The sequence below is a fragment of the Adiantum capillus-veneris genome, chromosome 14 (genome assembly GCF_014529385.1).
Source record: "Adiantum capillus-veneris isolate H3 chromosome 14, ASM1452938v2, whole genome shotgun sequence".
In the NCBI taxonomy this organism is placed as follows: domain Eukaryota; kingdom Viridiplantae; phylum Streptophyta; class Polypodiopsida; order Polypodiales; family Pteridaceae; genus Adiantum; species Adiantum capillus-veneris.
Window position 1 is genome coordinate 8,538,460 of NC_140944.1, and position 12,219 is coordinate 8,550,678.

General features: G+C 40.6%; 1 protein-coding gene and 1 pseudogene across 1 annotated transcript; one reads left to right on the forward strand and one right to left on the reverse strand.

The window, feature by feature from the left end:
• Positions 1–8,254: 8,254 nt before the first annotated feature.
• Positions 8,255–8,623, forward strand: LOC147441865 (uncharacterized). Its single transcript, XM_086529891.1, has one exon. The coding sequence runs from the start codon at positions 8,255–8,257 to the stop codon at positions 8,621–8,623; it is 369 nt and encodes a 122-aa protein (XP_086386017.1).
• A 469-nt stretch (positions 8,624–9,092) lies between these two features.
• Positions 9,093–9,994, reverse strand: LOC147441866 (uncharacterized; annotated as a pseudogene).
• Positions 9,995–12,219: the final 2,225 nt, after the last annotated feature.

Sequence of the window (12,219 nt, forward strand, 5' to 3'; positions counted from 1 at the left end):
CCTTGCCATATACATGCTCACAACATCTTGCTAGTAACATGGTCCAAAAGTAAATAAAATGTCAATGCACAAAGCCACAAGCCTTAAACAAAATGTTGGTGCACGAAGCCACAAACCAATGGTCATATCCTTTTATCAACTCTCTTAAAGACACCAAGTCCAATGCGAGATCCATATTGGAGAAATATTTCTATCAACACGCTCAAAGAGACAACGTTCAAATGCCAACTAGTGAGCATTGTCATTGGCAAGTGCACAAAATAGACAACTATCAAAAAATCTTTAGACCATACTGATCATACGATAGCATTGAATCATCTATTTCACAAACATACATAACAATGACACAATGTCAAAAAGGACAATGAAAAAGCAATAAATATGAGTAACCAATCCACATAAACGATTGTATCGTAAATTCTTCTTCTTTAAATTTCATGGATGCTCTAAAAAATATTAGTCTCATTGTTTATAAGTAGAGATCTGCTGAGGTAGTATGACATAAACAATTGGAAAAATACAAAGACACTTTGTAGCTAAAACGTGTGGCCTTGTACCATATTGAAGCTCTTCATAAAATACAATTCACATTATAAAATCTTACATGAGTAACTAACCCACTTTATAAAGTACATGTATCATATGGCATCTTTCATGGAAGTTTCACATAACAAAATGTTTTGTCATTATAAGTAGAGGTCTTTTGAGGAAGTATGATATAACCCATCAGGAAAATGCAACAAAACTCTGTAGCCAAAACTCTTGCACCTGCACCATATTGAAATTCACCATAAGATGAAAAGTGATGTTAATTAAGAATCTAAAGCTTACAAGTTTTAGAATTTACAAAAGGACATAATTATAAAAAGGAAATGAAGAAAAAACATATACCTCAAAAATCAAACTTGCATATTATCCATCTCCATTCATCTTACAAAAAAAACTCAAGCATGTCAGGATGACCTTGATCACATAGCCATCCACACAATTACCTTTCACATTCTTCAAATAATCAGTAAAGACCTTATAATCATTAGCATCAAGCACATATTCTTGTTGTGGCATCATCATCCAAGTGCACTTTAGCAATTATGGAATCCAAAGATACCGCTTGATTGTCCACTAAATCATATGTGTAGCTTCTTCTACCCTTGGCCACTTGATACCATGATAGATGAACGTCCACATTAGGAGGATAATCTAGAAGATCAAAAGGACCACGAGTCTCTTTGAAACTACCTCCTAGCTTCCTTCTCATGCTCACGACTCTTCCCAAGTGCCATGTCCCTTTGGTTACTCCTTGACTAGTACTTGCAAATCGACCACGAATTTTCTCCTTTGCACTGTCTTCCATTGTTGTCTTCTCAAACAAAATAGCACAATCTGATCCGATTACAAGACATGTGCGTGTATCTAATTGAGTCTTCTTTTCCAATGAGAAAAGAACTTCTGTTTTTACCCTTGTGAGCCTATCCTTCGACAATGTAGGATTCCCATTTAGATGGCTTACAAGAGTGCTTTTGCATATGGTCTTTGAATCAATCAAAACAAGAGACGAGATTTCTTTCACTCCACTCTCCTCTTCATCAATAAGACAATCCAATGTATGGTGGAGTTTACTTTCAGCAATGATAATGTTCTCTTCCTCGGTATGCTCATCAACTTGAGTGGATGAGTCCTCTATATTGTCATTGTCAATGTCAACAACACTAAGAAGATAGGAGAGACCACACTCTGTCCATGCATCATTACACCAATCTTTATGTTGCATATCTAGTGTTGAACACAACATCTTCGCTTCCGATAAACCCTCTTTTAGAGCGCTAATCATATGTCCATCACTTTGCACACTGTTATAATCACCAAGATTAGCTAATGAAACACCTGCTAAATGATTCATCTGAAATTAAATATTCTCTTGCTTTGCATGAGCCATAGGAAAAGCAAGAGATGATTGTGCTTGCATTTCAGCAATCCTATTTAGAACACATGCGCTACTCAACAAATCATAACCATCATAGCATCTGTCGTTTCTTATCATGCCTCCCACCTTGCTGAAGAAGTTCTCACAAGAATCAGAACTTGTGGAGGAAAGAGGAACTTGCAAGTGGCCATACTTGTCCCTGAAAGCCTTTATCAATAGGACGACAAAATGGCAAGACAATTGAATGTCCAAAAAGGTTTCTCTACTTATAAAATTCTGCTTTAAAGAGTATGCTTCATGATCCATAATCCACATGCGCCATAGTCTAATCACAATGGAAGATTATATAAGTATTTAAGCATGAGAGTTACTCCTTGATACTATTTAAAGCTCTAACATGTGACAATACAAAGGTACAAAATAAGATTGATGATGTAAGTACCTGAAAAAGAAAGACACCCTCCCAACCGCTTTGACCCGATCAAATAAGTTGAGGGAAGGAGATAAAAAGATATCAATGTATGATGAGACTATCAATAGGTACATCTCCGTAGCAAGTGTTCGCTCTCGACGTATAGTGGATTGGGTCCGCAACAAGCTTAAGGAATTTTGAACATTGCGGCTTGCTATTCTTTGTGTGGACCTCCAATTTTGGTGATCTTTTCTTTCAATGTCACCTTGTTGAAGACCATGCTCCTCAACCTTGAAAGTTTGATATACAAGAGCTACATGATTTAAAGTAGCCAACTCTTGGCCAAGGACTAATCTTCTAGATGCATTATCAAGAGGATTAATCAATTTCTTTCCATTGAGAATGAAATCTGAATCATGCAAACCAGAAATAGACCCATCAATCTCAACTGAAGCTGTGAAAGGCCAAGGTTGCCATGACATTGAGAATCTATTTCCTAGAGATGATGTATAATCCTCTAGCATAAGCTTTCTTCGCCTCAAGTCTCCATCGGAAGCATGGCCAATTAAGGGACCCACAATGTTTCTCACAAATTTATTCCAATAGAGGGAGATTCCCATCCATTGCTCTCTGATAAACAAAGAATCAAACTTGTTGCATGTCAATTGAACTAAAACAACCAAATTTGGCAAGCAATCAATCAGGGGATTTGCTATGAAGACTCTTGCATGATGTGCAATCACATTATTTTTGAAAAGAGTCAATAATCACGTTGTAACCCTCCTCGCCATTTCCAACAAGTACCACAAAGTTTGGATTGCAAAAATGGTTTTCCTTTTTGCCACAAAATCCGAGTAGATGATCATCCCGAAGGAATCATTCTTTTGACGACGGTTTCATCTTCAGCAATAATTACTGGCACACTTCCCATACAAAGTCCATTTTTTTTCATGTGAGAAGTGTAAATTTCATCCAGATGCTTGAATATGTCCTCTCTTACGCCTGTTCGATAAGAAAGAGATTTTCGAGTAGCCCACATGGTGGTCGAAAAATTTGGACCTTCAAGATTCAAGGAAAGAAAATTATGCAACCGAGTACCTCCCCAAATCTTTATAGCCTCAAAGAGATTCTTTGTTGTTTCTGAGTACCACTTTCCTGCATTTTCTCTTGCCATGTTTTGAGAAATATCCACAAGAAAGTTCTATAAGGCCTCTTTCCCTTCAAAAAGGCCATACTTATGAGCATTGACTATGTCATGGCAAAACTTCTTCACATCTCCTCTTTTCATTGCTTCAAATGTGCTTTCTTGAAGACTTTGAACCTTGACACTTAAGGCTACAACTCTTGTTTTGGTGAACCAAACCTGCCTTTTAAGTTTCCTAACCATCTTTCCCTTGGCTCTTGCAATCTGTAAAATTTTTGAGTGGGTCATAAAATCCAATCTTCTTCCATAGTCGGTCCCACGAGAGCCTCTATTTTGCATTGATTTGTCTTCTCGATACAAACGCATGCGAATATCTTGCTCTTTGGGGATTGTAGTGCACTTTGTACATTGAAAGTTTTCAAAGGGAACCCCATGAGGATTTACTCATTTGCAATATTTATGACGAAATGTCCCTAGGATACACATAAGCACCTCTTTAAACAAAAATGTGGCCATTGTAGTTGGCTCACAATCCCAACAACCACCTCCTTTGTAGTCATCCAAGAAAGGTTTCAAATCAAACATCTTGTATTCAACCCTATAAGTGTCTTGCCAAAATCCCCAACAAAGAGTGGGTAGCAAATAATTTTCTGCATATTGTGCATAGACACATTAAGTATACAATCTTCCTCCTTTATTCAAACATGAAAATGATTATATAAAGATAGATACCTAATGCGTTTTGTGACGCATTTGTGTTACTGTCATTTCAAGGCTCTACAATAAGATTAAAAAATACACTTGAAATGTTAAACACACTAATCATTTTTTATGTAAAAAGAAAAAAGATTTTCTACTCACCTAGATTAGTGTTGCATTTGAAGAAACCATGTAAGTTCCTTTGTCTCTTATCTTCAATCAACACTTTGCTTAGACAGCCCACCTTTGCTATCTTTTCATCAATGTCTCCATTAGCCGCTTTGATATGAAGCTTGGACTTCACATGCTCAATCATGCATTGGCCAATCGATCCAGTTTTTGGAAACAAAGGTATCCGTTTCTTGTCCAAACTACATTCCACAAATATTTTTGACAAATTATCATACCTCCAAGAGTGTCAAGAACAACACTAAAGATGGGAGAAATGTCCCTTTCAAAGGTGGAAACTTCAAGCAAGGCTTCATCCACCTTCTCCTTATTTTTGGACTTCACGCCCACTTTTGAGAGCTCCGCCATTTCATTGTCGTGCTTCTGCTTTCTTCTTTTGCCCACTCCAAGGTGGCGCCGATGAGCCATTGTGTTGATGTGTGAGTGTAGAAAGTTAGAAATTGTATCATGCCCTCCTTGCCCGTATGGATTTTCACATTCGACAGACCAAAGTTGGAACATAGCTTTCCCATCCTTATCTTTTGACATCAACTCAAATCTATCATGACGCTCCATGGCTTTAAGTTTCTCTTTAGCAACCTTGACATCTCCTTCCCACTTTCTAACCTCCTTTGTAGAGGCTAAAGTGCTCTTTAGCATCTTGTGTGAGGTGATAGCCACATCTTCACACATAGGAATGTCATCATTACCAACACTAGGTATTTGGTAATGTATATGAGGATCATTGCTAGAGCTCAAGGTAGGTGTATCATTGCTTAAACCCATGGAATCCACTTGACGTGGATGCTTGCATGCATTACTTTTTCTTTTTCCCGAATTGTCACCTCCTCCACTTCAACTTCCCACCTCTCCTCTTGTGATGGTGCTAAAGGAAGCATTTTGGACCCTCCCAAAAACACAAAGTCATCACAAAATATCTTGTCACAAGCAATTTCTGCTCTCAAGTCTTTGTAAGTACCTCTGAACTTTAGAAGAACAAAGCCTAAAGTTGTGTCAACTTGGTCTAAACTACCCTCATTCAAATGCACGACAATCTCCTTTCTTGCCATGGGTAGCTCAAAGTATCCTAGAGTATATATATCTAAATAAAAAAATTTAAAAATAAACAAGTTACTTATTTAAAAAAATTGTAGTACCTTTTTACAAAAGTTCAAGCCGCACCCTAAAACCTAAACATTCACTATTGCATGATACTAAAATGGTATTCCCTATTGGCTTTGTAATTCACCTAAAGATAACCTTGGATATTTAGCTGGCTTACTTTGATCGATATGTAGCTTGTGTACCTTTTCCTCAAAACTTAATATAGCTATTGGTATTGAGTGCCTACCTTACTCTTTCACTTGGCTTTCCCATAGTGAATAGCTACTGGGCAAAGTGGGTACTGTCCTTGTTAAAATTAGCACATGTAGTACATGTGATTCTACAACATCTAGATTCTACATGTGATTTAGGCATCATCTGGGACTCTACATGAAAAAATACATATGGGTTTTCTAGCTCTTATTGTCTACTTGGTTAATTACCATATAAAGCTACATTGGGACTCTACATGGAAAAATAAACGGGTTCTTTGGCTCTTATTGTCTACCTGGTTTTCATAAAAACATTCACACTATGCATAAAAGAGACATTCTTTAACTGAGTACAACAGGTAAGTTTTTAGTTTTTGTGGATCTCTAAATTAATGCCGGGTTGTAATAAGGAGGATTGTAGTTCTGGCTGCTTATGGGATCTAGCTTATTGATCTTTTTCTGGCACATCACATAAATGTCATGCTTGTAAATTTATATGCTTGTGTACCCTTATGTAGTACTTTTTTAACAAAAGTTCAAGAGCACCCTAGAACCTATGTATATAATTTTGACGTGGAAGAGAACTCTTTTATTTGCATTAGTGGATGTTGAAACTAAAAAAAAACTCAAAGATTTCATATCTTAAACCCTAAACCTCCATTCAATTTATACACATAGACATATCTTCAAAACCAAGCCCTCACTAAGTCAAGAGTCACTATGTAACTTAGTTCAAATCTACTAGGGCTCTTCATAAGTACAAAGCCATTTTGCTAGAACGAGATGGATTATCATACTCATTATGTAGCGCATCAATGATAAAGACATGTTTCCATCTCCATAAGCTATACATAAATATACTTTCAAAACAAAGCCCAAGTCCATGCGCTTGACCAAGCTAAGAGTCACTACGTAACTTAGTTCAAATCTACCAAGGCTTTTCATAAGTACAAAGTCGTTTGTTGGAATGAGATGGATTATCATACTCATTCTATAACGCATCAATGATAAAGGCATGTTTCCACCTCCATAATGAGTCATTTTGTGATATTTGATTAGGCCCAACTTCTCTTTTGCCAACACTAATTTTAAATTTCCTTCCCAATCAACCAGATCATCAAGAAAAATCTTTTGTATATTCCAAACTTTTTCCCCCTTAGAAAATAAGTTATATCTTATTTCTGGCCATAACACTTTTATCTTCGAGCGTTGTAGAAGATATCGAGAATATTGTGATGCTAGATCTTCTCACAGTCCACGAGAAAATGTTCGTAAAAATAAATCTCGTTCTTCATCTTTTTGAATCCAGTGGACAAGTGATTTTGAAGAGACATTTTGTAAGTATTTCTTTCCCTAGGTACACTAGTCAAAATATTTTTAATATGCTAACCGCATATAAAAAGCAATATATAAGTATAGGTATCCATTGATTTGAACTAGCAACCAAAGAACAATTAAAAAAAGTATGAAATTAGAATAGTAGAATCTTTAACAATAATCAAAATATTAGCATCTTTAACACAAAGCCATTAGCATCATTAGCATGTTTGTGCTGGCATCCTATGGATCCTAGACAAATGAGTTCATTCCATGCCATCAATTTTTTGTCTGCTTAGGTTTTAACAGCTTGGTTATGATGTTTTCAACCTACCTATCAAGTCTCACTTGATTTAGATATGATTTGACCAACAAACAATCATTTTCTCTATGTCAGTGACAAACCTAAAAAAAATGTTAATTTCTATGAAATTTTTATCTTTCTTATATGAGGAATCATGGCAAATTACAAAAGAGGCCGAAAAAGTAATGAATGACTGTTTGTTGGAAGAAAACAACGCAAACAAATAGCATGCTTTGTGCATTTTTTTCACTTGTATTATTTCGAGTCTTATTGATGGACAGTCTACTGTTTTTGGGTGATAATTTTTTTCTAGACATTCAAACTTCAAGCCCACTTTATGCTTCATGCCAAATAATAAACAAGAAAGCAAGCAATAAATCTTTGTTACTAAGGGTGCAAATTAGCTAGAACAGACACGAGTAACATCCTCTCATTTTGTCGCATGTACAATCCAAGAGCAAATTAACTACCATAAAGACTACATGTTAAAAGCTTGAAAGCTATGAAAACTTTAAAAATAAAGCCAAATCCTGAGTGAGGAAGGAGCCCTCACCTTTTATGTTGCTAACATTTTGCGAGAAGGTATCAAAGTTTTGATGGTCGAGAACAAGTACCTACATAACCAAACAAACATGGTTTTATTACCTCGTATACAACAAATTCTTCTCAAATTGCATAAAATTCATCTTAAATAACATTTGCAAACACAACAACAACCGGAACAACCTTCGACTTATATAGGTAGTGCTGTTTCCATGGAAGGTAAGAGCCAAGCAGCATTGAAGCCTATGATGCAGGCAATGTCAAGGAAAGGAGTCCTCCTAGTTTTGAAAGAATCTTTAAAGTGAGCACAACACATAGCAAACAATCAACGCAACATAATGTGACATCCAAGGAGGCCTCTCCCACTTTCAAGATCACAAGGCATCAACTACAGAAGAATAAGGAAGAGCTAGTGAGCCTAGAGACGATGTGGAGAAGGGGGATGTTTGATACTAGGATACTTGAAGATAATCTTCCCATTATGGTTGATGAGAGCCAAGGACAATATGGGAGTGTTGCTATTGCTTTCTCCAAGATCCTGCAGACAGATGATGCCCTTAGTTCTCTGGGTGCCGATGGGGTTCAATTTCTTATTGCATGTATCATCGAGAGCTATGTTGCTCTTGCGGATTGGGAGGCATTGGAATTGTGGCTACATGAGCTACAAACTTTGCGAGTTGAGCATGCAAGTAAGGCTTATGCAGGGGCTTTGACAACAGCTGGACATGACATGAATTCTATACATTCATTTGATGCTTCCTCATATTGTCCTCAACTTCCTCCTACCCAGCCATAGAAGTTGCCACCCCTGGTTTGTGGGCTACACTCCACACTCATGCTCGGTTCCCGTAAATCCTCCAAAGCGCCTACTCTTTGCGCTGTCTCTAGTGTGCCCAGGGCCCGTGGCCTCCAAACCTGACTCAACACTCTTCAAGAAATCATAAGTGTCGCAGTTTGCAACACATGCAAAATCCCTTCCTTTGATCACGAAAGCCCATGCACAAAGCAAACGTAAAACCCTATGTTGGCAAATATTGAATAAATCAGGTTCATGTGGTTGATACCCTTTTAAAGAGTTAGGGTTTACATCATCTTGATCCCTCCTGTAGTCTACTGCCCATGGAGCTAATGCCAACATCAACATGAATCCACTCATCCATTGCTGCCCGATGAGAGAGAGAGAGAGAGAGAGAGAGAGAGAGAGGAATTGCCTCGGCATGTAGGCCCCTGCACTGGTTGAGATAGACAATATTGGCTGAGGTATGTCACCTATCAGCTCGTGAGTGTGTGCTCGAGAAACGATTTCTGTTCAAGCCTCTTAAGCTAGACAGAGAGTTAAGGGAGGATGGAATAGCACCACTAATGTTGTTGAAATGCAAATTGAACTTGCACAGGGCAAGAAGTTGGCCACCTTGTGCAAACAACACACCACCATTGAGCCTAATTGTTAAGAATCGAATAGGATTGTGATAAAGAATCTAATCACTTCACCTAGCAAATAGGAACTAATGCTACCTGAAACATACAAGAGAAAAGCTGGAATGCAAGAACTTACTAAGAGGAAAATTTAGTACTTCACTTCCAGTCAACTCCTAGTGTTATGTCAAAGTAGTAACTAGGGAAGGAGTCACACCCAAAACAACAGAAAGATCATTGAAGTAACATCCTTGGTAGGGGGGAGGTGGTATGCGATACCACGCTCCTTGGTCTAGATCACACAGCAGAGGCAAGAAATATTTGTCCTCGTCATGGGCAGTCATATAGATAAGACCCCCCGAGGACACGGTCTTCACCTAGAAAAACTTGTAGCAAGGAAACTTGCCATCAATATTAACAAAATCCTGCAATAGGTCGAGAAGTGCACGTGCAACTTCTACCCAGTCGACAGAAACTCTATCGGTGTGCGGTTGCAGCTCCCACACTGCAAACCCCTCCGGAATTTCATGACAGATCCTTCGATACAATACTGAGCTAGAGCTGCAAACACCCGACCCCTGTGCCTGAATAGGGTGTTCCCATGCGGATATAATCCAAACCTGTCTCTTCTATGGGTCACTGGAAATCCTTTCCCACCCACCCGGCTCCACTCATCCAGCACCACATTGTAAGCGAGAAGAGCACCTTGCCTGTATGCGAAGTACAAGAAGTCGGCACACGCCAGCTCCATTGCACCACCGACCTTAGAATCGCCAAGGTGGAGCAGGGCCTTCCTGCGTTCCAAGTCGCAGCGTCGGAGTCCTAAAACTGAAGATCCCCAGGAAGATCACGCATAGCTGTACGTCAAGGCGTTAAGAACACGCGGTAGCTGTGTTCATGAGCAGGACATGCCTGCAAGTAGATGTTGCCCAAGCTAAAGTCTGCATGAGCATATTTGAAAGCCTGTGTGTGGCTGAGGAGTGGAGGCAGAATGGTATCGGCGCCAGTGGCAGGGTTGAGCACCAGCAGGTAATGAGCTGAGTGTTCATAATGACCGCAAGGGTGGAGACGATCAGGGCCCAGCTGAGGGCGAAAATCATGCACATCTCCTGAGTGCCGTCATCCAAGGCTTGAAACAGTTGCATACGAAGCAAATGTCTTATGTGTTCTGCAAGCTATTTTTCCCATTGTCATGTGTCCACACATGACAGAGGGAGCTTAGGCCGCTTGCAAGCTACTAAACGTCTGAGAGTCCTCCTTCTCATCCGTTGAAAACAGCCCAGAGCTTCTAGGCCTTGCCCCTTTTCGCTTCATATGGGAGTACTCGGCAAGCCTGCAAGGTTTTCTGCACACCTTTTCTACGCGCCCGCCGAGTACAAGCCTGCAAGGTTTTCTGTGTGGGAATAATTAATCCACATCACCGCACAACTGTCATCCTAGTAGGCACAACGGCCCGCATTCCCATGAATCACATGGCCATGTAACTGCCATACGTACTGTATATAACTGCACCCTTGGTAATCATCAATATCACATTGCCTAATCGGCTTCTTGCCTCTCTCCATACGTATCCTCCTATCAGGCTCAACAACCTTCTCTCTCTCTCTCTCTCTCTCCTCTCTCTCTCTCTCTCTCTCTGTGCGTGGCACATTCTCTACATGGTATCAGAGCTCCAAGAACCTAGCTGCCCTGCGCGGAGCACCACCATGCCTCCTGCTCCAAGCAGCCCATAGGACACCATTAGCATCCCTCGCCTCGCTCGCGACTTCTTTATGCCTCAACCCTCTTTGCTCGTGGCACAGACCTTGCTTGCATGCGCGGTTGCTCAGCCCTCCGCATGCCACGATGCAGTTCTTGGCACTGAGGGTGATGTAACCACCATTGACGCATTTCTTTGAAGCCTCGCTGCTGACGATACTGAACCGTCTACTGTCGACGCTGTTGCACGCGGAGACGCCCTTGATGCAGCCCCTACAGACAAACATCGTGCTGCCTACCATGCAGCTGTGAAGGGTGTCCCCCCTGGCGGGGCCAACCTGGCTGCTGACGTCAATGGTGCTGCCGCACCACCTGATGACGACGCTCCTGCATCTCCTGCTGCAGACGAAACTGCTACGTAAGGAAACGTTGGAGCCAAACCCGTGCAGACGACAACCAAAGCTTCTGCTGCTGGTGCTGCCAACCCTGCGGTCACTATTGAAGTAGACCCTGCTGCGGTTCAACTTACCCAAGCCCTACACCTTTCTGGTGCTGCCCGCACAGCCTTTTCTACGCGCCATCATGTGTCAGAACTATGGAGGTGCTGTTGGGAAGGACGTGTGTGAACTCGGTACTCACAGAGCTGCCTGTTGACAAATCTCTGCATCTCGCTGGATAATCGAAAGTGGTGGGACAGAAAATGCAAATCATGTAGGTGCTTCTGGCTCTCTGGTGGTTGATCTCACTGGCAGAAGCCTTTGAAAGCATTGAGGCCACCTTCATTGCGGTTGTGAGCAATTTGAACAAACAGTAATGAAGGAAAGGGTTACAGAACAGGCTTGCATGCACCTATGTTTGTGCCGTGCAGGAGTGGAGCCGCATCATTACATGCAGAGGTGAATCAACCAGTCTATAATTGCCTCCTTGATTAAACTCGCATCATTGAATAGGCCATTTGTGCATACTACATTGGGAGCTTCTACTTACTACTTAATGGGCTTCGCTGCAGGTCCAAGGCCCACTTATCAAGAATCTGATTAAGAGAGCTTAGGGAGTCCGAGATGTGGGTCTCTGCAAAAAGAGAGTGGGAGATACGGTGCTCTGCATTGTCCGTCAACTCAGTAACGAGCTTTTATACTTAAGAGGCCACACAACGCATAAGCCATGCATGGCCCCATTGGAGTCGTTGATGTATCTGCCGCTCACCATGTAGCCAAGTAGCTTAAACCCCCACACACACACACACACACACACACACACACACACACACACACACAG